Source organism: Myotis myotis, unplaced genomic scaffold, assembly GCF_014108235.1.
Source record: "Myotis myotis isolate mMyoMyo1 unplaced genomic scaffold, mMyoMyo1.p scaffold_m19_p_3, whole genome shotgun sequence".
NCBI lineage: Eukaryota > Metazoa > Chordata > Mammalia > Chiroptera > Vespertilionidae > Myotis > Myotis myotis.
In genome coordinates this window covers 89344977-89372026 of record NW_023416335.1, presented here as the reverse complement: position 1 = coordinate 89372026, position 27050 = coordinate 89344977, and the positions used below count along the sequence as shown (strand labels likewise).

General features: G+C 46.8%; 1 protein-coding gene across 1 annotated transcript in view; it reads left to right on the top strand.

Moving 5' to 3' along the window:
* ATP7B (ATPase copper transporting beta) overlaps positions 1-26494 on the top strand; it is a 62605-nt gene extending 36111 nt beyond the window's left edge. The window contains 12 exon segments of the mRNA XM_036300391.1: positions 5734-5861; positions 5976-6130; positions 6367-6501; positions 8802-8996; positions 10964-11146; positions 12511-12676; positions 13884-14027; positions 16735-16877; positions 18349-18552; positions 18649-18766; positions 19948-20050; positions 21170-26494. Of these exon segments, the coding sequence (XP_036156284.1) occupies positions 5734-5861; positions 5976-6130; positions 6367-6501; positions 8802-8996; positions 10964-11146; positions 12511-12676; positions 13884-14027; positions 16735-16877; positions 18349-18552; positions 18649-18766; positions 19948-20050; positions 21170-21443 (1948 nt within the window). The 3' untranslated portion in view covers positions 21444-26494.
* Positions 26495-27050: the final 556 nt, after the last annotated feature.

The following is a 27050-nucleotide window of genomic DNA, read 5'->3' as shown; positions in this document are numbered from 1 at the left end:
GGTCCGCGTTGCCTCCTGAAGGCCACTGGAGTTTCCTGCCTCAGCTGGCTCCGTTCAGTGAGACCTTCTGCCAGGGCCACCTCTCCTTTCTCTCCATCCCAAGTCTTGGGTGATGGGAACATCTGCATAGCTGATTGATCTGGCAGTCATTTCTTCATTCTCCTCATTCCTTAAATATCAATGAATCTTGGCTTTCAGTGTTGGCCCCATTGTCTGTTGTCTTGGTGTGTTACAGACTGTCGCTGGGATACCTTCTATCCCCTGTGTCTTCATTCTCAAAACCGCCTCAGGTGCCAATGTTGTTCCCCTGCCTGTTGGAATCCGTCTCTTGGGTGGGCATAAAGACCCAGTCCACCTGTTTGCGTCCTTCCCATCATCTTCCCTCTGTGCTTCCTCCCAGATGCTTCCCTCTTCCCCTTGTGCCTGTTTGTCTCCGTGAATAGCACCATCCCACACCAGCTCCCAGGCAGAGGCCTAGGTGTCCTATGTGACTCCTTTTCCTCTCATCCGCACTTACAGGCTCTGTCCTCTCACTTCTAGCTCCACAGCCACTGGTGGCCTCGCACACTGCCCTTTCCCACTGCAACCACACTTGCTCAGGCCACTGCCATCTCTCGTCTGAAGCATTGTAACACTCTTAGTCTCCTTCAAAATATTTACCACAAATCAGATGGCGTTATTGTGTAGCTATTTTGCTATTGTACATACTCAGCACACATGTGAGACTCAGCATCTGCCCTGTGTGCCTCTTGGGATCAGCCTCTTGTCCTGTCATTCCTCCGAATCGTCCACCCACTGGCAGTTCCTAGGAAGAGGCTCTCTCCTGTCTCCAGGCCTCTGTACACTGCAGGTGTCATCTCTGCCTCTGAACACCTTTCTTCCTTCCCCTTCACCTGGCTCCTGTCCTTCAGGTCTTGGTTTAGATGTCGTGTCCTCCAGAAGCCTTTTCTGTCCCAAAGCCTGGCTTGTGGTCACTCCTCAGTGCTCTCCAAGCACTTGGTGCCTTCGGTCACCCTGGACATACACGTGGCAGGTGCTCAGATACTGACTAGTTGAATGAATGAAACAACTGTCAAATGTTAAATAAATTCCACATGCGTATTGCTTGACATTGAAAGGCCTGTACAGCCTGGTCCCCAATCTCTCACACTGAAGTGTTTTGTTTCTTATAACTGGGAAAACAAAATTATAAATTTTATCTAGACCAGTGGCTATTCTAAGTGTGTGTTTGTGTGTGTGTGTGTGTGTGTGTGTGTTGTCTTTTGTTTTTTGTTTTGTTAATCCACACCCAAGGATATTTTTTTCCGTTGATTTTTAGAGAGAGTGGAAAAGAGGGAGGGAAGGGGAGAGAGGAACATCAATTGGTTGCCTACCACAAAGGTCCCAATGGGAGCCAGGGATCAAACCTGCAATCTAGGTACGTGACTTTGACTGGGCCCTTGACTGAGAATCGAGCCCAAGACCTTTCAGTGCTTGGACTGACATTCTAACCACTGAGCAACACCAGCCTGGGCTTTTCTATTTATTTTTAACTTGTGTTAGACAAGTAAGCAGACAGGCAAGGTAAACAGACTGCTGGCAGGAACTCTTAAAGTTGAAGAAATGCTAGGGTAAAAGCTGTTTCAATTAAATATATCTCCACAACTCAGCATTTTGGAGGCCATTAGTTGCTGAAGGAGAAATGCTACTAGGAACGCACCAGAAGGAGCCACCTTCACCCCTATAAAGGGCTGTTCACTTCAAATTAAGCTGTTCAGAGTTAGGAAGATTGGTTAATTCAGATCAAAGTGGAAATTTAAAGTTAGATTAAGCAGATATTAACATTACTAATACAAGGGCACCTAATTGGACATGTGTGCCAAGTATCACCATATAAGCCAAAAGCCTAGTAGGTAGCTAATGGGGGAGGAGAGATTCTGCCCCCACAGTCCTCTTTTCTGAAGTGTGCAGGCGTTCCTTTTCCTGACACAGCCGCCTCTTGCCAAGTGGAGACCTCTGGGATGATAAGCATTTCTCCAGGTCATACAGACAGGACTCGGAAAGGTGGAGTCGGAGCCTGGATGTCTCCATCGCTGAAAGGCTTCAAAAGAAAGCAGAGTATTCTCGAGTTGCAGAGATCCTCCCCTTCTCCTTGTTCGCCACCCTGCCGAGTCACCAGTTTACACATCCGACACTCAGGACTTTAGTCTGCTGCCCACTTTCCCTTGAAAGGTCTCCTTTTCAGTACTCCCTTTATTTCATTACTAGAGGCCCAGTGCACAAAATTCGTGCATGGGTAGGGTCCCTAGGCCTGGCCAATGATCAGGTCTGATCAGATTCCTGCCTCCCCGCCTCCTCCTTCCCTCGCTCCCTCAGCGTCCCGCTGCCACTGATCACCTGCCATGTTCCACACCACCCCCTGGTAGTCAGTGCACATCATAGCAAGCAATCAAACTCCCGGTCTCCAGGTTGAACTCCCAAGGGGACACTTTGCATATTCGCCATATATATATATAGATGGCCATTATTGAAGTAACATATCAAATAGGCTTTTAGCTTCTAGCCCTCCCAAGAGGAAGGCTCCACTTTGTCCTGTTCATTACTGCAGCCTAACACAACACTTGTTAACACAGAGGCTGGTCAGTAGTGCTGGACACTTACTATATGTCAGGCACTGGGACTCCCATCATCTCAGTTAATCTTGGGAACAAAATTGCTATTGTGGAAAGGAGGACTCTGGCTTTGAACCAGGGTTTGACCAGGATTGCACTGCTGCTCCGTGGCGAGGACTCTGAGCTCCTGAGGTCAGGGCCACGTCTGCCGTGCTCACTCCTGTGTCCCCAGCTCCTGATGCACACGGTGCACACGTGAACTTAGTCTCAGGGTAGGCTTCGTGTGCTCAGGCAGCCTGCACCAGGTGACACCGCGGGAGCAGTGTGCCCTCACAGCCTCGCAGGAAGGGGGCGGCGTGGTGGGTACATCTGGACCTTCAGGTTCAGGCAACATTGAGTCCTCACTACAGAGGACATTCCTAACACCTTTTAAAAAAGAAAATATTGATGTAAATATGTAAAACCTGTCTGCACAAGCTGGTTCCTGAGTCTTATACATTTATACAGTGATTTTTCAAGAAATGGGCACCTATGTCCAATTTTGTACCTTTCTTAGAAATGTTCAGGTTTCTGCCCAAATGGGTGAATATCACCTTATCTCATATGCTTTTGGGAAGATTCAGAGAGAGAAGACATCTACAAACCTAGCACTGTACCTGCACTCAGTAAATGTCTTTTTCTTTCTCACATAAATAAGGTGGCTTTTTGTACATCCTCTCTGGTAGTGTAAATGTAGTCTTTGTAGAACAAAAGGAAAGTATAAAATAACCTCAGATTTCTGCTTGTTGTACAGACCTGATTTTCTGATTTTTCACCATTTTTTCGTGAGCCAGCAAGTGCTGTATATTTGGCCCACACAATGATTTTAGAGAGGTGCTCCCAAAGCTGGTCCAGGTTCCCTGCCTGGTCCCTCTCGCTTTCTCACTCTTCCTGCTGGTCCTCCTCCCTTTCTCTCTCTCACCACCCCACCATCATCATACAATTTACACTTTGTGCAATTCATGATTTCCTATCTTAATTCGCTCCCTCTTCTGCTTCTGTTATTTTCTCCCCTTTCACAACAAAACTTCTTTTAAAAGTTGTCTTTAGCTGCTATCTTCGTTTCTCTACTTCACATTCTCTCTTCAGCCCATTCCAGTTGAGCTTCTGCCTCTACCAATTTCTGCAATTGCTTTTGCCAAAGACATCAAGTAATTTCCATGTGCCCAAATCCAACCTTAATCCACATTTCAATCTCTCACCAGCACTTTTAGCCTTTATTGCCCCTTACATTTTTCTTTTTTATTAATGTATAATTTATATTCACTGAAGTACACAAATTAATTCTAATATAGAGCATGATGAATTTTACGTTTTTGCATCTGTGTAACTACATCTGCATATTTGATGACATCTGGGTGCTCCTTCGGATCCTCTCCTTTTCCTTCGCTTCACTGGCTGGCCCTTTGCATCTCCCTCACTGGCCCTTCCACTCTTGCTCAACCTCCAAATATTGGTATGACCCAGGGCTTAGTTCCAGATCTCCATTTTTCCTGTTACTCTTCTAGGTAAGCTCTTAGCATTTCATGGTTTCAAATGCTTTTCTATTTTGTCAGCCCCTGATTGTACCTCAAGCCCTGATCTCTTCTGTCTTTTGTGTGTACGTGTGTTAATCCTCACCTGAGGATATTTTTTCATTGTTTTTTAGATTGAGTGGAAAAGGAAGGGAGGTGGGGGAGGTAGAGAGAAAGAAACATCAATGTGAAAGAGACATATCGATTGGTTGCCTCCCGCATGCCCCTAACCCGGCCGGGGTGCGAACCTACAACCCAAGTAGATGCTCTTTTTTTAAAAAAAAAATATATATTTTTTTATTGATTTCAGAAAAGAAGGGAGAGAGTTAGAAACATCAATGATGAGAGAGAAACACTGATCGCTGCCTCCTGCACGCCCCACAGTGGGGATCAAGCCCACAACCTGGGCATGTGCCCTGACCTGGAATTGAACTGTGACCTCCTGGTTCATAGCTCCACGCCAGCTGGGCCCAAGTACATGCTCTTGACCTGGAATCAAACCCGAGACCCTTCCATGTGCGGGCCGCAGCTCTAACCACTGAGCAGCACCTGTCAGGACTCCAATCATATTTTCAACTTCCTACGTAACATTAAGTCATATAGGCATTTCAAACCTAACAGGTTAAAATGGAGATTTTCAGTTAGCCTCCTATTTCCTCTTCCTCCCTCAGCTGCTTCTCCATAGTTCTTGTCATTTCATTACATGATTTCTCATCCACCCAGTGGCTCACACTGAAAATTTAGAGTTCATCTTTGATTCTTTCCCTGTGTATTTAGTGCATCTGCTCATCTTACTGATGCAGGCCCTAAACACTTCCTGGGTATTTCATCACTCCATCTCTAGCCTGTGCCATTGACATCTTTTGCTTGGGTGATTGCAACAACCTAACTCTTATCTCAGCTTCTGTTATTTCCCCTACAGCCCATGCTCCTGCAGCAGCCAAAGAGACGAAAATGGGAATCAGATTATGTCACTTTCCTACTGAAAACCCTACATTCAAGCATACATACATCTCTGCTCTGCAAGGTCCAATGTGATCTGCATTCTGCCTGCCCCACTTTCTTCTCTCCAGCAATGCTTGCCAGCTTCCTATTTCTCAAAGGCACCCTTTCTGTCTGCCTTAGGGCCTTTGCATTAGCTGTTTTTTCTCCCTTGAATGTACTTTCCCAGGTATTTTGGCCTCTCTTGTCATCCAGATCTCAACTCAAATGTCATTGTCAAGTGAGGCCTTCTCATTTTTTTCCTCCCTCCACAACTAAAGAAGCCCTCCAGTCACATTTTCATCACAGCGTTTATTTAATACCTGGACTAATTTGTTTGCTCTGTTTCCTCCACGAAATTTGTCTTCATGAGGTGGGGACTTTGCTATCCCAGTCACAGCTATATTCCCAGTGCCACAATAAATAGTAGTGGCACAATAAATACTGACTCAATCTGTAACTGACAGATACACGGAATACCGCTGCTCTGTGTAAAACAAGTATAGTGTAACCAGTCCAACAGTTGTAGAACTCAGCCCGAGTGACAGACCAAGAGGGTGAGCTGCAATGAGTGGCCATGTGTGTAACTTGAGTGGCATTTATTGCAGAGAGGAGCAAGTGCCCATGGAGCTGGTGCAGCGGGGTGATGTCATCAAGGTTGTTCCAGGGGGAAAGTTCCCAGTGGATGGGAAAGTCCTAGAAGGCAATACCATGGCCGACGAGTCCCTCATCACAGGTTAGGTGACTTGTTTTGCATTCCCTTCGGGTGGGTATCAGTGCAGTGGCAGGTCCCATGAACACTGAATGGGGCTTTAGTGCATGAAAGTTGGTCTCTTCTCTCCACCTCTAGGAGAAGCCATGCCAGTCACTAAGAAACCTGGAAGCACAGTGATTGCTGGGTCTATAAACGCACATGGCTCTGTGCTCGTTAAAGCTACCCATGTGGGCAATGACACCACTTTGGCTCAGATTGTGAAATTGGTGGAAGAGGCTCAGATGTCAAAGGTAATGTAAAAATGTAAAGAACAATATCTCTTCTGCTAGAAGGGGGTGAGCTAGAAGAGGTCAGTGGCGGGGGGGGGGCGGGGGGAGGGAAGAGGGGGCATACTTTCAACAATAAAGTGGTGTTTTTTTTTTAAGTTAATGAGGGAGCTGAGAATCCCAGTCCTTGTCCATTCTTGTGGTGTTTGATTGCTTTGCAGATTGTAATTTCCTGTGGTCTTGGTGTTTTATTTTTATAGGCACCCATTCAGCAACTGGCTGACCAATTTAGTGGATATTTTGTCCCATTTATCATCATCATTTCAACTTTGACGTTGGTGGTGTGGATTATAATCGGTTTTATCGATTTTGGTGTTGTTCAGAAGTACTTTCCTGTAAGTTGAATGCTGTGGGCTATATGGTTGTTGTTTTAGATAAGCTATTGCCATTAACCCTATTCTTTCATGTCTTAGATTCAATGGGCTTTGGTTACCCATTACATTTTATTTGCTTGCTTTACTTATTGGCAGCAAAATCTTAGCTGTGGTAGGAAATCAGTCACTTTACTTCTGCAGGTTTTTATTAAAGACTAGAGGCCCAATGCACAAAATTCTTGCACTTGAGGGGGCCCCTCAACCCGGCCTGAACCCTCTTGGTGTCCGGGAGCCTGCAGGGAGTGGCCTAAACCATCAGTCTGACATCCTTAGCACTGCCGTGGAGGCAGGAGAGGCACCCGCCACCGCTGCTGCACTCGCCAGCTGTGAGCCCAGCTTCAGGCTGAGTGGTGCTCCCCCTGTGGAAGCACACTGACCACCAGGGGGAAGCTCCTGCATTGAGCGTCTGCCCCTTGGTGGTCAGTGCGCATCATAGCAACCCGTCGTTCCGCAGTTTGGTCGATTTGCATATTAGCCTTTTATTATATAGGATAGGATGGTCTTTGCTTCCTAGTTAGATAATTTCACAAACATCAGTTGGCTCTCAGTTGCAATGCTTCAAGCAGTATTGTCCATTTGGAGAGTTTTGAACCACACACCATAGCAGATAGGTCACTTCAGATTTTGATGGCATGCATGATAATATTTAACAAATTTTAAGAAAAATGTATTTTTGCTGTCTATGTCCATAAATACCATCTTTAACCTTGCAGCTTTCCAAGCAATGCTAGTGGGTTTTTAGTAAATATCTATTCAACATGAGGCAATGGTCTATACATATATTTTTAGTTTAAAAAGTGGATGAAGAATTTATCTTAAGAAATGTAGTTTTATCAAACATTTAAAAAGGTATAAAATAACAAAACAAAAAAAACTTTCTGCTTTAGAAATTAGAGCTTAGTGATTTCTAATTGGGACTGATTTTGTTGCCCCCAGGGACATTTGGCCATGTCTGGAGACATTTTTGGTTCTCATGACTGAGGAGGGGATGCTACTGGCACCTAGTGGGTAGAGACCAGGGATGCTGTTAACATTCTACAATGCACAGGACAGCCCCCACAAATAATTATCTGGCCCTAAATATCAATAGTGCTGAGGTTGAGATCCCTTGATATACATAAAAAGCTAATGACCCACTTACTAGTAGAGTAGTATTTGATAACTGCCCAGTGAATAGAACAATGTTTTACCTTATTTTTCAAAAATATCTCATACTTAGCCCAGTGTAATGTGTACCTTAGAGCCATAGAATAAGAAATTGCAACTATGGAATGGATAATACTTTTAAAAAACTTGTTTTTACTCATAATTAAAGGTATATCATATTGTCGGTGTGTGTGTGATTCACTAAGATGTCATTTTCTCTCTTAAATTTCCTATCTTAAAATGAAAAATGTCCAAGTTTTACATTTTCTGACATCTAAGGAGACTTCATTGCTTTTAAGTAACCTATGACTGTATTCCAGAATTTGCCACTGGCTACTGTGGCACCTCACTGCCTAAAGTTTCTGCTTTTGTGGGAGAGCAGCTCATTGGCATGTGGCTATGGAAAAATTCAGTGTTAAACAAATTGGAATATGTGACTTTCTGCTGTTCCCTGCCTTTCCGTCTTACTTTGGCTTCTTTTGTTTTATCTGCAATATCAGGGAGGATGCTGGCAAATGAGGTACTGCATGTTCCTTTAAGATACTGTTGTCACTGTGCTACATAAAAATCACTGTAGGGACAGGGTTCATGTCAGCTTCTAGAAGTCTGTCCAATCCCATCACAACGCCAGGTGTTATTTTGGTAAGAATTGTTGTGTGTGTTTTTTAAAAAATACACACACAGATCATCTTACCTCTAAGAAATGCATTATGTCTTAAACAACAGGCCCTCTACCCAACTCCAACTATTTCTATAAAAATTAAATTACCCTTTAATAATATATCTTATTTTAGAATTCTGCCTTTCAAAAAGAAAAAGTATGTAGATAGAAGCTAATGAGATTGTGGTCTGTATCCTTGATTTAGAAAACTTACTTTTTATTGTAATTAAGTGAATATAGTATCTCCTGATTGTCCTCCAAAGACACCAGCCATTAAAAAAAAAATAAACGAAGATAACTCCAGATGTCAGAATGCAAATAATACCAGTATGTGCCACCATATCTGGAAAAGAGACCCATACTTTGTTTTGGATTTACACAGGAAACAACAATGATTAGGATTCTGTGTGATTTCTCATTTCACTCTCCGCTTACCTCTCTTTCCTCTTTTCAGATTCCCAATAAACATATTGCCCAGGCAGAGGTAATCATCCGGTTTGCATTCCAGACGTCCATCACAGTGCTGTGCATTGCCTGCCCCTGCTCCCTGGGCTTGGCCACACCCACGGCAGTCATGGTGGGCACCGGCGTGGCTGCCCGGAACGGCATCCTCATCAAGGGGGGCAAGCCTCTGGAGATGGCCCACAAGGTTGGCCCAGCACTGCAGTGCTCCTGACCGTCTTTCGGGGTCTTGACTAGGATGATTTTGTAGTTGTTTACTACATGATTTTTTTTAAACTTTGAGGTCTAGTGAAAATAGTGTCTGTTTAAATTTCATATTAAGAGATAAACCTGAAAGAGGCCCGAGGATAGCACTGTTCATTAAGTAAAACAACAGGAAGCGAGGACTGACAGAATGATAGCAGCAGTTAACAGTTATAGAATTAAACACTTTATAAATATTAGTTGATTTAATCTGATCAACAGCTTTGAGGTAGTGCCATTATTCCCATTTTACAGATGAGGGAGCTATAGCAGGAGGAGGCCAGGTGACTTGCCTAAAGGCCTTCAGCTAATAAATGGCAGAGCCAGGTTTCACACCTGGAGAAAAGTACCAGCTCTGCATCTGTGTGATTAGCAGAGGGGTCCTGTGACCTGGGGAGTGGAATAATGGGCAACCGTGTATAAAGAATCTTCCTTTGGCCAAACATACCAATCCTTAACCTTCCACTAATGTAGTCAATATTTGTTGAGTATGTACTATGTGTGGGTCTTATGGCTGGCCCTAGTCATGGTCTTTGGCTATCAAGGATGGGGAAAGACAAGTATGGAGTAAGTAAAGAACAAATACTATGAGATGGGGTGCAACGCTGCTCAGCTCAGCAGGGGGCCTTGCATAGACTTGTGTGTGTGGGACTGGCCATGAGGGGTGGTGTATCTGAGACCTGACAGTTGAGTGAGAGTGAGTCAGAAAACGGAGGTTGGGAAGCATGTTCTGGCAGTGGGGAAAGCACATGGAAAGGACCTGGGGGATAAGGAGCTGGGTAGGGGGTGCTGTATCGTAGACTCTATAACATCGAAGACTGTGAACTGTTCCCATCATTGTATCCCCCAGTGTCTTGCCCAGTGCCTGGCACATTGAAAACACTCAATAGTTATTTGCTGAATAATAAATGAGGAACTGAAAGAAAGTCATTGAGAGAAAGAGAAATCGATAGATCAGGCTATTGAGGGAAAAGGTGAGGGAGAGAGGGACCTTGAAGGGTCTTGGAGGTTTATGAAAGGATTTGGAAATTAGCACAAAGAACAACAGGGAGCTGTGGAGGGGTTTGAAGCGCCTATGTGATGTGACTGGATTACTTGTTGGGAAGATCTGGTTACAAAGTGAAGGATGGACTAAAAGGAGGCAAGAATTGATGGAGGAAGACCAGTTGATAGTGTTGAAGGGGCCAGCACTCAGCTGCAGAAACAAAAAGCTGAATCTATTATTTGTTAATGAAGGGAGAACCATGCTTGTGGGTCATAGTCTGAACACAGCAAGCAGACCTAATATGGGGCTTGAGGAAGCCGGAGTCCAGGGATTGGTGGACTCTGGCCATAGGAAAGCAGGTGCCAGTGTGGCTGTTATTGACTGGCTGAGCCCACCCACAGGGACTGGTGCAAAGCTGCCATTGACTAAGTGGGGCAGGTCTAAAAACTGGCTCTGATGGTTACCTGTTATTATGGCCAAGGAATACTCCCTTCCTTGAACTTGGAGTGCAAGAGCTTTAATGTTAGTAGGCTTTTGCACTTACGAAGGCCAGAGAAAAGCATGATTGACTCAGCAGATAGCAGTAGATAGCCGACTCCCAGATCCCTGGCTCCTGATCCTGCACAAGAAATCTGCCAGTGTTACTGTCCAGGAGACGGCGTGCCATCCCTCGCTACATCAGAGTGAGAGTTTCTGGCTCAACCTGGTTAAGGTTAAAACATAGTGATGATTTGGGGGGGGGGGGGGGGGGGCGGCATAGAGGGAAACAGTTTTTGCAGGGAGAGTGGTTGAACCTTGTGATTGATTGCAGATGATTATGTCATGACGGATTAAGGACTGTTGTTAAGTTCTGCCTCAAGATTGTGTGGATTTTAAAGTCCCTTCCATCTGTATTTGTGCTAACCGAGATGTGGTTGTTTTGACAGATAAAGACTGTGATGTTTGACAAAACTGGCACCATTACCCACGGGGTCCCCAAAGTCATGCGGGTCCTCTTGCTCGTGGATGTGGCCACGCTGCCCCTCAGGAAAGTTCTTGCTGTGGTGGGGACTGCGGAGGCCAGCAGTGAGCACCCCTTGGGTGTGGCTGTCACCAAATACTGTAAAGAGGTATGAAGACCTGGGCATTGCTCCTCCTCCCGCTCCTCCCTCAGCCTCCTCTCTCACCTGTGAGGCTGGAGCCTCCAAGCTCCTTCCTCCTAACAGGCTTTTCCTCTCAGCTGCCATGGCATCTCAGTCAGCTGCCTTTGAGGAGGCCTTGGCTTGTGTGATCTGGAAAACCACTTAGCAGGCCAGTGGAGATGTAGCTCACAGTAGTTGGTCCCTTGTCACATCTCCAGATCATTGCAAAAGCAGCTCAGTGTTAACAGTCATTTGTTGAGCATTTACTGAGCACCTGGGCTCGGGACAACTATGAAGTTGGGAACTCTGCCTCTCGGGGCTGCTTGCTGGTTGGGTGAGGAAGACAGATGGTATATAAATTCAGTCCTTTACTTAGTGCAAAGGGATACAGAAATGAATGGGGATGACAGGGTAGAAATCCATGAAGTCGGGAACATCTGAAATGGAGAGGAGCCAGCAGAAGTGAGCGGAAGCCCAATGGGTTCTTGGCACAGTTACTTGGGAAGCATTCATCTTTTGATCTTCTCAGACGAAGGTCCTATTTAATTTTCTCTATTTTCAATATGAATATAGAAGCAGCAGAATGTCCCAGAATACTGCCCAGAAAAAATGTAAACGGTGCGGGCAGATACAATTATCAGTAAATGTAGAGGGTTACATGGATGCCTTGAAAAAGTTGACAACTCTTCCTGGACAGGGAACCTTCTAGAAATCTCTTTTCGTGTTTCTGTCTTTCATGTAGGGCCAGGCATGCCATTTCACCTCTCACCTTTCTGATGTTTCAAAAAGAATTCTGCTCACCCTCAGCCATGCTTCCTTTGCTGTTTTGTTAACCCAAATAAAAACAGTGCCCCACTCCTTTCTCCTGCCACATCACCCTCCTCCACGGGTCTGTAAGTGGGCAGTTTTCTCTTAATAGCCTAAGAATAGCTTTGTTACCACTTGCCTATTCCATTATTTTAATGAAATTACTTGTGACATAAAAATAACATATTTCCTCTCTTTGACACCTTTACAATCCCCCATCCTTAATTTGAGATGTTTCATGTGAATAGCCTTTCTCCTAGTCTGCAACATGTCCAATATCATGAGGCATCCACCTAAGGACAGAGTTTTGGCTATTTAATTTTGTTCAGTTTAATAATTAAAATGTCTGTGTCAGGGAAAAGGAATTGCTGAGTTAATCGTTTATCTCTTTACCTTTTCCTGCAATTCTACTTCCCATCCCACCTTTCCATCTTAATTCATGGTTGGGGCTGCTCTCTCTCCTACTCTCACCCCCATCTCTGCCCTTCTCCCTCTCACCTCCCCCTCTGTTTTCTGGTTCCTCTTCCTGCTCCCTTCCTTCACAGGAACTTGGAACTGAGGCCTTGGGATACTGCATGGACTTCCAGGCCGTGCCAGGCTGTGGAATTGGCTGTAAAGTCAGCAGCGTGGAAGGCATCCTGGCCCACAGCGAGCACCTGAGCGAACGGGCCACTCACCTGAATGGGGTTGGCAGTGTCCCCATGGAAATAGGTATCCCTGGCCTTTGTCTCTGGTGCTCAGTCAGCCAAGGGTCGGGTCTGGCTGGGTCAGGTGGCAGCGTGCCAGACACAGAGAGCACCATGCTACCTGGTTCCCCTGCTGTGGAGAAAGGTGGCTCGTGGCAGGTGCACTGCACGCCTCCCTCCCCAGGAAAGCCTGAAGGTCCTCTTGTATTTGATTCCTCTGACTCTTAGTGCCAATGGCAGACAAAAGTAGTCTATTACGTAAATCTATAGAGTATTGTTCATAATTTTGAGTCTCCACTTTCTTATCCCAAGTTAGCCTGGCTTCTTGTGAGCTACAAAGTGGACAGCTGGGAATTCTGCTTTGTTCTTCCTAAACAGGAAACCTCGCGCTTAGTAGAACTCTGATGGGAAGTTTTGTGTTTACAGAGCCAGCAGCAGTAAGGGAAAGCTGATGGGAATGGTCTGGCCACGCTAAGCAGGGACACTGCTTGGAGTGAGAGCTGCTTTTGAATAATGGCCTTTCTTATTCTAAGGATAGCTTGTTAGCCGTCAGTGTAAGAGTATGAAAACTTAACACCTCAAACCAGAAAAAACAACTGTGTCTAGTGCTTTCTCTTAAGTATGTTGGTAATTGAGTCTTGATTTAGATTTCACTGTTGGAAGCCATCTGCCACCTTTTAGCAACTTAAAGCCCTAGGATGACCTTTCCATTTAGTGCCCAGGGACTGGTTCATGCAGTGACGCCTAAGTTACTGGCACACATGGAAGGTGACAGGAGAAAGACTCACTGGCCTTTTAGGAGGTATAGCTTTAAAACATTTCATAGAAGTAGACAGAGTACTTGCTGTTCACCTTGGGTCATCTACACCAAGCAGTGATGTCGCTAGTCACCACTTGCATTTGATGCTGGAGAAATAACTCCCTGAAAAAGAAGCAGCAGATTCCTCTAAAAAGCAGATAGGGACACCACATAATGTCTGATAGGTTTGTAACATTTTCACACATAGAAAATGTACCTTTTAATGTCCCATTTTAATTCATACCCACATGTTCTACACATTAATTATACTTTTCCCCCTGGTCCTTTAAGGATGGTGTTCTGAGAGGCACTTACTAAGTGATAATTTCTCGGAATGGTCAAATGGATATTTTGCCGTTAAAAGGGCTCCATAGTTTTAGTAATTTCTCATGATGAAATTACACTGGGAATAACCACAAACTCTTTTGAACAGACATCACTCCCCAGACTTTCTCTGTGCTGATTGGAAACCGAGAATGGATGAGGCGCAACGGCTTAGCCATTTCCAGCGAGGTCAGCGACGCTATGACAGACCACGAGATGAAGGGCCACACGGCCATCTTGGTGGCTATTGACGGTATCACTCTGCCTTCCTCCTGCTCTCTTAGACATAAAGCTTCTGGCGATGTCAGGCAAAAATAGATCCTGCCTCTTTAAAAAGAAACAATCTCCCTTTACTAATTTTAGTTTTCCCTTGTAAAAGATTGCGCTGACCTCTTTTTCATGGCATCCCCGGTCCCGAGGCCCTTTCCCTCGCCCTCCTCTCTGCCGCAGAGCCAGCTCTGCTCTGGCACCTGTCTCCTTATGCTTGGAGTTCTGTCTTCACCATCATTGTTTGCTGCAGTCAAAGCTAGCAGCTTGGAGTCCTCCTCCTCATCACTGCAGACAAAGCAGCTCACTTTCCAAGAGGTTTAACCCTAGCATGCCCTGAAAGAATGAGGTCCCTGCAGCTTGCCTCCGCTTCTCAAGATGGAGTGTATCTAAGGACCCATTTATATCTTGGGCTTTACATCTCAGGTAGATTAGCGTCTTACTTGTTAATGTTAGTGTCTGCTAATAGAAGTAAAACTATATGCAGATAAGAACTAATTTAGGTCCTCTTTCCTATTCACTTTTTCGTTTTCCTCCTCCCATCACGAGGCCGCCTCCTATTGTGTCCTTGTAAACCCACAATTCCCTCCACTTGACAGAGCAGAATTGGCTCAATTGGAGTCATGCCCCTTACACATCACTCACCCTCACTCTGTTGCCGCCACACCTCAGGCCTCAAAAGCCTTCCTGCCTCAGTATCTAAAAGGTTCACTCCAAAAAAAAGTTCTATTCAAGTGGCTTTTATCACAAGGGAAAAAAAATGAAGTATTGATTTTCTTGCTATTTAGACAATCATTACTTCCTAAGTAGTATTTTCTGTATTTGTTATATTTGTCATGTTTTAATAGCTAAGGTATATTCAGTTATGAGCTAGATACTCTGCAAGTGGATGTGCCATGCGGAAAATTTGGAAAATTCTGAGAGCTATAAGGAAGAAAATGGAGTTGCTTATTAGCCTACACCTCAGAGAGCCACTGTTGACATTTTGATAGTCCTTCCAGACTTTGTATGCATCTGTCCTATGTAAATTTTAAAAAAAACAGAATCAAACCATATTATCCTATCTAATAAAAGAGAAACATGGTAATTGGCGTACAACCGCTACCCTTCCCATTGGCTAATCAGGGCGATATGCAAATTAACTGCCAGCCAAGATGGCGGCCGGCAGCCAGGCAGCTTGAAACTAACAGGAGGCTTGATTGCTTCAGTGACGGAGGAAACCAACGTTCCCCGCCTGCCTTGCTGGCCTCTGAGCTTGCAGTTTAAAAAATATTGTAACAAATACAGAAGCTAAACAAAACCCCAGAAACCTGCTTTCAGCGAGCCCAGGATCTCAGAGCTGGAATTGATACAGAGTTTCGATTATAGAACCGAAACAAACCAGATACCTTCTTTCAGCAGCAGAGGCCTCAGAGCTGGAGCCTCAGAGCTAAAGCTGGCCCAGAATTTAAAAAAAAAAAAAAAGGAGCAGTTGGGAGCTTCAGTCCCAGCCTGAAAACAGCCCTCAGCCCCTCACCCACACTGGCCAGGCACCCAAGTGGGGACCCCCACCCTGAAGGGTGTGTGACCAGCTGCAAACAGCCATCATCCCCTCTCCCAGTCTGGCCAGGCACCCCAGTGGGGACCCCCACCCTGATCCAGGACACCCTTCAAGGCAAACCAGCCGGCCCCCACACGTGCACCAGGCCTCTATCCTATATAGTAAAAGGGTAATATGCCTCCCAGCACCGGGATCAGCGTGACAGGGGGCAGCGCCCAAACCCCCTGATCGGCCCTGCTCTGTGCCTGATAGGGGGGAGCTCCCCAATCCCCTGATCGCCCTGCGGCTCTGTGTGTGACAGGGTGTGGCGCCCCAACTCCCCCACCCCATGGGCCCTGCTCTGTGTGTGACGGGGTAGAGCCATAATCTCCCCATCGGCCCTGCCCTGAGTGTTACAGTGGCAGTGCCCCAACCCTCTGATCGGCCCTGCTCTGTGGGTGATAGAGGGCAGCGCCCCAACCCCCTGATCCGCCCTGCTCTGTGTGTGACAGGGGGTGGTGCCCCAACTCCCCTATTGGCCCTGCTCTTGCATGACAGGGGGGAGCTCCCCAACCCCCTGATCGACCCTACTCTGTGTGTGACAGGGGGGAGCTCCCCAACCCCCTGATCGACCCTGCTCTGTGCGTGACAGGGGGCAGCACCCCAACCCCCTGATTGGCCCTGCTCTGTGCGTGACGGGGTGGCACTGCAACCTCCCCATCGACCCTGCCTTGAATGTGACAGGGGGCAGTGCCCCCCCCCCCCCAAATCGGCCCTACCCTGAGCGTGACTGAGGGTGGTATCACAACCTCCCGATCTGCCCTGCTCTGTGCATGACAGGGGGCGGTGCCCCAACTCCCCAATCGGCCCTGCTCTGAGCCCGACCAGGGGCTGCACCTAGGGATTAGGCCTGCCCTCTGCCACCCGGGAGCAGGCCTAAGCCAGCAGGTCGTTATCTCCCAAGGGGTCCCAGACTGTGAGAGGGCACAGGCCGGGCTGAGGAACCCCCCCCCCCCCCCGAGTGCACAAATTTTTGTGCACTGGGCCTCTAGTGTTCTATAATTGGGTGTTTTGTTTCTTGTGGGTAACATGCTGTTAAGGAAACTGAAACCGGCTGTGCTCCTTGGGCCGCCCAGGGCCCTGCTTCCTGCACCCACTGTGGTGTCTCCCGCAGGGGTGCTCTGTGGAATGATCGCCATTGCAGACGCCGTCAAGCAGGAGGCCGCCCTGGCTGTGCACACGCTGAAGAGCATGGGCGTGGACGTGGCGCTGATCACGGGGGACAACCGCAAGACAGCCAGAGCCATCGCCACCCAGGTCTGGGCCGGGGCCCTCTTCCCCTTCTCAAACTAAAGTGATGTTAAGCTCACAGAAGCAGTTTGAGGGGAAAAACTAAGCACCAGTGCATCCAGCACTCAGCTTTGCTTCAGCTTCCCCCTGGATGGGTTCTTTTCAGCAATGTAGCACCCCCACCCCCACCCCCACCCCTGACCACCATGCTGTAGCAGCAAAGGTCACGCCCTGCAGCCTGGGAGCTGTGATTCATGCAGGACTGGCTGCAGCCCTGGAAAAGCAACTCCATCATTCTCCATTCCAGTCTTCACAGTGAACAAAAAAAACCACCATGGCTTGAGGGCTTACATAAACAACTTTGTAGTCTTTATGTTGAAGGAATGTTTTGCTAGCTCAGCTCTTCCTACTGGTTGCACCAGATAAGTGACTGATCCCAGGCAGTTCCCCCACAGCCCTGGTTCTGAGTTTGGGCTGTGCAGACAGAGCTGCTGCATGCTTGCCTGGCCCATCTCACGGGGATGGCTCCAGTACAAATTCCTGAAGAGCACATATACCCCTCCTCCTAAAAATGTGTGTACAGTGGTATGCTTTTGAAAATGAATTGCATCTTATGAGGGAAGCAACAGTACCTCTCTTTACTGGGCATTTTGCTAATGATGGACTTGTTGAGTTACTCCCTTTCCTGGTTAAAACTTGTTCATTCATTCAGCAAGCATTTATTAAACACTGCCCAGGCTACAGAGAGGAGTGAAGAGGGTACCTGCCCTTAAGGAGCTCCCAGTCCTGTGGGAGGGTGGACCAGTGACCAACTATAAAATGAGTCCTTGGTGTTTCAACAGAAGAGTGCATGGGGCATGTGGGTGCTGCCAACTTCCCTCCAGCCTGGCAGGGGCTGAGGATGCCTTCTCAGGGGAGAGGAAGCTTGAGTCAGGAGTGGTCTGGTGAAGAAGAGTGGGCAGGAGGAGGGAAAGCAAGCTGACCTTCCAGGGCAGAACAGGCAGCAGGAGCACCATCCAGGGGTACAAAGTAGTGGGGAGTTGGAGAGCACATGGAGCTGAATGGTGCAGGGAGCTGGAGATGAGCAGAGATCTAGGGGACGAAGGGGACCTCAGGAGGCAGACCGAGGAATTTAGATGTTGTCCTAAGGGAACTGGGGTCCACTGGAGGAGATTAAGCAGGAAAGGAAAATGACCAAATAATTTGTTTTGGAAAGACACTGGGACAGCATATGGAGAAGAGAGTGGGAGGCCGGGACATGGGCTGGGAGACCAGTGAGGGCCCCAAACCACTGCCTGTCCTTGTGATGGGATCAGGGAGTAAATTTGCCATGTGATCTAGAACCTGTGGGGCTTGGTGACTGACATCATTGACAACCTGGAGGCCGGGTGGGGGCTGGGCAGGAAGATTTGGGTTTCTGCTACTATTCCTATCCTTTGCCAACACCAGGCATTGTCATATATTTATTTTTTTTAATGGCTATTTTCCTTTCCTTTAGGTTGGCATCAACAAAGTCTTTGCAGAGGTGCTGCCTTCTCACAAGGTGGCCAAGGTCCAGGAGCTCCAGAAGGAAGGGAAGAAAGTCGCCATGGTGGGAGACGGCATTAATGACTCCCCAGCCTTGGCACAGGCCGATGTCGGCATCGCCATCGGGACAGGCACAGATGTCGCCATTGAGGCGGCTGACGTTGTTCTCATCAGAGTGAGCGTGCTGTGCCTCCTCCCCGTTGTCCAGGCAGTGGGAGGGGTAAGGGCTGTGGGCACAGCTCCTGGCTCACCAAATGCTCCTCTACCTCAGAATGACTTGCTCGATGTAGTCGCTGCCATTCATCTCTCCAAGAGGACTGTCTGGAGGATACGGCTCAACCTGGTGCTGGCGTTGATCTATAACCTGGTTGGCATTCCCATCGCAGCAGGTAACGGGGCTCTCCCTGCTTGTGACCTTTGCCTCTAGCTCTCTGTGTGCCCGGTTCCTGCCGAACTTAGTGCGCAGCCCACCTCGCTGGCTAGCTGGCCAGGAGCATTTTAGAAAGTGTTGATTTTATCATGTGCTCTGCTTGCTAACTCTCTAAAAGTAAATGAGAAACTTCAGAGAGAACCCCAACCTTCATTCACTCTGGTTCTCTCTGAAAAGCTGCCAAGATGCTTGACTATTTATTTACTATGGCCCTGTTTTCTGAACCATTTATTACACATACGGTCTGAAAACCTAGCATTATTAACAGTTATGGGGCCCCTGCTACATGCTAGGCACCGTGATTGATATTTTAGAACCTTAATTTAAAAATGCATCCTGCCCGAGATGTACCCTGTCTCCCAGGAAGAGATGGATTTTTCTGCCTCATAACTCCTCTCTTCCCCGTTCAGTACTGAGTTACCCAGTAGGAAAAAGCTCTTCTGCAAGGAAAGGCTTCTACGTGGGCTGAGACCTAAAGTTTGTAAACACAACTTTCCCACTTCATGTCCCCTGTTGTGCCTGAGTGGTTAAAGGTGACTCACATGATGATTAGCATGTCTGCCTGAACGTACTGGGTGGGGTGGGCCAGGCAGCTGTACCTGCTGCTTCCAGAGCCAGCCCAGGTGCTGATTCACTCCTGTGTTTGTGCCTCTGCCACAGACCGTTGCCCAGATGTGGACTGAGTCTCCTGGCCCTGTCCTGGGTCCTAGCTCACATTGCCCTTTAAAAAGATGTTTTGAGCCCCGAGGGAAGACAACCCATGCAGACAGATCTGTGGTCACTAGCAGTGTGTCCTCTGAGTGCTCACACAGTCCCCGCGGTGCCTCAGGACAGCTGGCTCCCCCATCCTGCTGCTACCCCTCTGGTTCCTCAGATTCACTGTTCTCCTGGAGTTTCCCCTGAAATGGTGTTGGCACCTATGGACAGGCCCAGGAAGGGCAGGGTGGATGGGAGACCCCAGTCCCTTCAACAGCGCCTCCCACTGCCCAGCTCTGAGATAGCCTGCTTTAGAGGCCTGCAGGCATGTGCTCACTGTGGCAGGGGGCTTCCAAGTTATGCTGAGCACTTCCTGGTGGGCCCTCTCCTTGCTCTCTCTGGGCTGCACAGTGAGTGTTCTCTCCCCCCCGCCAACCCACACAGGTGTCTTCATGCCCTTTGGCATCGTGCTGCAGCCGTGGATGGGCTCGGCAGCCATGGCAGCCTCCTCTGTGTCTGTAGTTCTCTCGTCGCTGCAGCTCAAGTGGTGAGTCCCCACAGGGCATGAGCATGTGCTGTAGGCAAGGCAATACTTGCTAGGCCCCTTTGCACTGCATGCGCAACGCAGTTTCGGCTGGCTGGTGCGCCTCCTGGGCCAGCAGTGGGTGTGTGCTAAGCTCAGATTCCTGATTCATTCACCTAAGGCAAAGACCTAAGGGACAGCTGAGTGTATAATGATTTATTAGCACCATGATCAAGTAATCTATCACTTAACAGTCATCACGTGCTGGGCTATTCTAGTTATTTTGCTCAAGGGCTGCTTATGTAAGTACAGTCATATGCTGCTTAACCCGAGGGATTCAGTCTGGGAAGTGTCGTTAGGCAATTTCGTCCTTTTGGGAAGGAACATCATAGAGTGCATTTGCACAAACCTAGGTTAGGTATAGCCTACTACACACCTAGGCTGTATGGTATTACCTATTGCTCCTAGGTACAGCATGTTACAGTACAAAACAACATGAGAATAATTCAAGCACAAGAGAAAATGATGTAGTCAAGAGATGCAGTAGACAGGAGATGTATGAGGTTGCTGCCAGTGTAGTAGCAAACTGGTTTTTAATAAGTAGAAAGAATACATCCTAAAATAATAAAAAATATAGTAGAGTAAGTATACAAACCATTAACATAATCATACATTATCATCATTATGTTCTGTACATAACTGTATGTGCTGTACTTTTATCTGGCTGGTAGCGTAGTGGGTTTGTTAACGCCAGCATCACCACAAACACATGAGTAATGAGTGCCACAGTGGCTCTGACATCTCTAGGGATAGGAAGTTTTCGGCTCCGTTATAACCTTATGGGACCTCTGTCACATATGCAGTCCATTGTTGACTGAAACATCATTATGTAGCCCATGGCTGTATGTAGATACAGGATCCCTGTGTATTAATATTTTTCCTTTTTTAAAATAGATGTTCATTTACTTATGCTTTCATTTAACAAGAAGTTAATGCCAAGCATTTGGATACAAAGTTTCTAAATTGGGAGTTTACCCGAACCCTAGGAGTTTAATACTAAGTGTTATTGAACTACTTGGATGAGAGGCTTTCAAAAGCCTGTGTCCAGAATGGTTCAAATGCTCTTGGAATCTTACTTTGCAGCTATAAGAAGCCTGACCTGGAGAGGTACGAGGCCCAGGCTCAGGGCCGCATGAAGCCCCTCACTGCATCCCAAGTCAGCGTGCACATTGGCATGGATGACCGGCGCCGGGACTCCCCCAGGGCCACGCCCTGGGACCAGGTCAGCTACATCAGCCAGGTGTCTCTGTCCTCCCTGAAGTCTGACAAGCTGTCTCGGCACAGCACCTCAGCTGATGACAGTGGGGACAAGTGGTCTCTGCTCCTGAATGACAGGGACGAGGAGCAGTTCATCTGAAAGCTCCAGGCTGGTGCAGACCCCATGGTCCATCTCCTAGCTGATCAGCAGCTCTAGCCCCAGGTGCAGCATCGCAGCCACTTCCACGCCCTGGACATTCAGATCATTCCTCCCTGCAGCAGATGGCATTGTCCAGATGTGGCTCCTGGGCAGAAACACCCTGCCTGGATCCCACAGCTCAGGGTGAAGCCTTATCCAGGCTATTGGTGTGGGCTTCTAGAATAGGGTGGACAGCCACCCCTCTTACAGACCTCGGCTTTATTTAGTATCTGGGATGACTGTCTGTGAAATGAAGAAAATCTTACCAGGACCAAAAACTTAGCTGAGCCTTTCCATAGAACTCATGAAAAACCTCGGTGTTGTCCTCTTTTTTACAATGCCTGCGAGCATCATCTCTCTAAGATCACAGTTTACCTCAAGTGCATTCTTTAGTTTCTGCTGGTACAGCCTCTTCTTTTTCTTTCCTTGACACTGGGGGTGGCACCCTCGTCTTTCAGGGCAGGACTGGCATCCTCCTGGTCCCTGCTGCTGCTCTCAGGCGCTTCTCAAGTGCATGTGCCCATGTGCGCTGCCGCCTGAGTCTGCTCACTCACATGCCCAGCCAGAGAGCTTGCCAGTTCGTTCTTGCTTACGAGCCACTTCTCTGTGGAGTCTTGACCATTGTTGCCCAGATGGAGTGAGGGTCTCAGAGCCTGAGACTTGAGAAGTCCAGCTTCCTGTGGGGTCCAGGCGCTTGGGCCCAGAAAGACTTGTGGTGCTTGAAGACCTGTTGGGGGAGACTCGTGCAGGCAGGAACCTACCTCATGGCTCCTGGAGCTTCAGTTACATGTCTGCTGTGTGACTGTTACTTCATGGTGAAAAATGTAGAATTCATGGTGGTTTGTGCAACTCTGAGGAAACAAAGATTCCCAAACTAGAGGGCATCACAGCTCTTCTCCATGAGCTTCTACTGCATGCTGAGTTGGTGGTGCTTTAGGAAAGGGGTGGCCACAACTTCCCAAAGGAAAAGTCCTTTGTAACTTTTGGTAGCTCTTTGTGATTGCATGACCCTGGAGGGGCAGGACTGCGGCTAGTTTTCGACTTTGGAGTTACTGTTGACTGACAGATCACATGGGAATAGACTAGTAGAATCATAATCTTAGAATAGGCAGAGCAAAGCCCATTCTAAATTCTAAAGTGAATCCCTTGTCACACACACAAAATAATTTTATTTATTGAGGGTCAGTTATTTTCCAAGGCAGTGTAAGCACTTTTTATAAGTTAATCTCTAATCCTCCCAACAAACCACCAAAGTAGGTATTATTGTCCACCTTTCACAGGCAGGGGAATAGGCTCAGAGAGGTTAAGTACCTGCTCAGGGTCACACAGCCAGTACACTTGCTGGAACAGGGGTCTGAATGCATGTCTGCTGGCTCTGAAATCTTTTCTTTCTGCTTCACCTTGAATATTTTGCTTGATAAGAATAAACAAGAAAAGGTCCTTGTTCCTGGAAGAACAAATTTGCCAGATGATGTATTGATTGTATCGTCTTGTAATGAAATTTGATCATAAGATCATCTCACCCTCCCATGGATGGTTCATTTTTATTTTTACATATAATTTAGCTTTTGCTGGGTTTTATCCTCTGAAATCCAAGTGCAGGGTTTTGTGGTGTTTTTATTATTTTCAATCTTCCTTTTCTTCTTAGCCCCTTCCTGCCATGTGTCCCCAATTATCTGTGTTTGGAGGGTGTTTCTTATTTCCTAATTAGGCTAATCATTTTCTAAAAACTCTAATTGTATTGATTCCCCAAAAAGCTTTTAGGATCATAAACATCATGTTTATATAGACACAAAAATCTATAATAATAAGAGGGTAATATGCTAATTAGACTGGGTGTCTTCTGGACATCCTTCCTGACGAAGACAGGGCCAAAGGGAAGCAAGCCCGAGCCCCAGGTGCCTGCTGGCAGCCGGAGGAGGAAAGCCCAGGTCCTGGGTGCCAGAGGGAAGCCAGTGGAGGGAAGCCAGTGCTGGCAACTGGGGGAAGGAAGGCCTACTCTTGCATGAATTTTCATGCATCGGGCCTCTAGTATTTATATAATTGTACAGAAATAACCTTTTAGATGTTCAAAGTGTCAGAATATTTTTGTCAGATAAGAACAATTTCTACTTAAAAACTTTCCATGCTATATTAGAATAAAGTTTCTCTTTGTTCATAAAAACATCTGCTTTTTGCTGGCCCTGTCTGAGTGAGGAGCATGGTGGGGCCAGTGCAGCCCTGTATTCAGTGAGAACTTTGAGGGGCTGGCTCTGCTGTGGGTTCCTTTTCAGGGGGTGGGGTTTTAACTGGAGGCCTCCAGGGTGGCCCGCAATGTGTGAGCCCCTCCTGTTGCCTGCCTCAGTGGTGCGTGGAGAGAACTCTGAAGGGTGACCCATGTCAGGGTGTCTGTCACACTGGCCGACAGCCCAGACTACCCTTTAGATGCACTTTTCTCGTTGAGGGTCATTGTCTACAAAAGACTGTGGGATTGATCCCACCTTAGGCAGAAATTAGATTTCCTTAGAAAATAGATTCTTTCTAAAACTTGAGCAGATTTCCTTGACAGGATTACACGTGTAGCAGAATAAATCATAGCATCTGTCAATTCCTAATATGTTTTTGGTCTTTAAGACCTTAGTGAGGAATTATGCTGAGATCACCTTTTAAATAAGTGGGTGTAATAATTCTAGTATTTTTTCAAATGACAACTGGAAATTGACATGTCAAAAAAAAATAGATCCCCCAATTTTTCTGCTAGTTTACTAAGGACTAATAAATAAATAAATAAATGACCTTTATTTTAAGAAAATCCAGCATAGCAAAATCAGCCAATCATAGAGGTTAATTAGAAAAAGGTTATTTGAATTACAGAAGGACTTTTTTTTTGCTTTAAAAAATTCATGCCAATATTTCAGTAAATTCCATAATGCATATAAAATTCTCCTTGAGGTATTTTTTGTGTACAACCTTTCTTAACTGCATCAATTGTTTAAAAAAAGAGCTAAGGAATGCATATACAAAAGAAATGCTTTCAGCAAACATTAGTGTCGACTTTGTTTCCCTTCCTGATTACCTTGGCTGGTGGGAAAGCTGATTGCGTATTGGAAGGTATTGTGGAATTGGTAGAAATGAAATCACTACTTTCCTCAACTTTCAGACTCAACTTGGGCAGGGAGATAAACGCCATTGTTTGGGTTCATTCTGAAGGGAGATTGATGTCTACTTGTCTGCTGCTTACCTTCGTGTGAAGACAGTGACAACAGTTGAAACTAAGGAATATGAGAATGTTAATATTGCTACAAAATCCCAGAGTCTCCTTCATTCTGTTAAAAAAGATGGATATAGATTTAAAAGCATCCAGGGGCTAAGATGAAAATGAGAATAGATGGAAGTTGAACATTTTTTCCTCTGAAAAGGAAATAGTTATTATTTTTTCTTAATATAAAAATAACTGCTTATAGCAAAAATATATAAGAAATATATAAAGGGGAGAAAGGCTGTTATAATATCCCCACACCCTGCCCCCACAAGAAAACCCATGAAGATGATTTCGTGGAGGGATACCCTTTGAGGGTGGATTGCATTGGGACACTGGGAGCAAAGCCTACCTGCCCACAGGGGACCAAGCTCCCTGACCTATTTGAGAGGTGCTGTAGTGGGTTCCACACTTGCTGAGCTGGTCCCCACAATGGCATGAAGAGCTGTGTGCCTCACTGTCCTATTTCCACAGCTGGGAGAACCAAGCCGAGGGTTGTGGTGAGGATACAAGGAGGCCATGGGGGGAGGGGCCGGAAGCACATCCTGCTGCTGCTGGTATTGGGAGTGATGGTGGTTGTATTCCAGGTCGGGGGTGAGGGGCGTGGGGGAGGTGGAAACAGTCTTTGTGGTCTTTGCGCATTCCTTGGCTGGGCCGGAGGAAGTGCCTGCTTATGGGTCAGCTTCTAAGACTTCACAGACTGTGCAGGTGGCTTTGAAAGGAGCAGCCTTTGCCCACTTGCTATGCACCAGGCTGGACTCCAGTTCTCTTGTTTCCTGGGCAGGGATCCCAGAGCTCCACTACAGCCTGCCCTGGGTTCCCCAAAGGACGCCCAGCCAGGGCCGTGCAGTGTGGAGAGGTTAAAAATTCCCAGCCTTAGAGATGGGCAGACTTGGCTGTACCCCCTGAGGAGTGTCACTGCCTTTCTGAGCTTCTGAATCTGGGCTGGAGCGAGCTCCCCCTTCACTGGTTTGTGAAGGCCAAATGGAATTAGGGGCATGAATGCCTAGCCTAGTGCCCGTGCACTGGCGTCTCCGCCCTAGCTGGTTTGGCTCAGTGACTAGAGCATCGGCCTGCAGACCAAAGGGTCCTGGGTTTGATTTTGGTCAAGGGCACGTACCTCATTTTCAGGCTCCTCGGCAGCCCCGTCCCTGGTCGGGGTGTATGCAGGAGGCAACCAATTGATGTGTTTCTCTCACATCAATGTTCCTTTCTGTCTTTCCCTCTCTCTTCACTCTCTCTAAGTGATAAATGGAAAAATAATCCTCAGATGAGGATAATAAATAAATAAATGAATGGGAGTATCATTAGAATGACACTGGTGTGACGTTCCTCCCGTGAGGTGAATCCGGGCAGTTCCGGGATTGTTGCAATGGGATGCTTTCTCCTAGGAAATAAGGACTGTTTGAATGATGCTGGTGCAGAGTGGGAGTTAGGAAAATGAGTGTAAAGGGTGCTAGTGAACAAGAGCTGTGAATAAAGCAATTTCTTTTTAATGTGTCACTTCAGTCTGGTTTAGAAGGTGGGCTCTTGTGTCATTCATCCTATCTGCGTTATATTTAGGCATCTGATTATTTTCACCAATCATATTTGAAGTCTTTCCCTTCTCTTCAGGGTAGAAGTATATCATCTCAGATATGGTTTCCTAAAGAATGTAGTTACGCCCTGGCTGGTTTGGCTCAGTGGATAGAGCATCAGCCTGCAGACTAAGGAGTCCTGGGCTTGATTCCGGTCAGAGGCACATGCCTGGGCTGCGGGCTCGATCCCCAGTGGAGGGCATTTAGGAGGCAGTCAATCAATGATTCTCTCTTATCATTGATGTTTCTATTTCTTTCTCCCTCTCTCTTCCTCTCCTAAATCAATAAAAATATATTTAAAAAAAATGATTGCCCTAACCGGTTTGGCTCAGTGGATAGAGCGTCAGCCTGCGGACTGAAGGGTCTCAGGTTCGATTCCAGTCAGGGGCACATCCCCAGTAGGGGGTGTGCAGGAGGCAGCTGATCGATGTTTCTCTCTCATGGATGTTTCTGACTCTCTGTCCCTCTCCCTTCCTCTCTGTAAAAAATCAATAAAATATATTTTTTAAAAAAGAAAAGAAAATGATTATTTCAACTCATGGGTTGAAAAACTATAACTTAAAAAAAAAAAAGAATGTAGTTACATTTGATTAAAATAGAACCATCTTGCTCTGCTATTTCTGATGACTCAGCTTTGGGTGCTCAACATAAACCTGTACAGAGGTATGGCCCTGACCTCATGGGGATTTAGTCACCGATTAGCCTGACCTTAATAGTACACTGCAGGGAGCAGGGCAGTGAGTATCTGTTTGC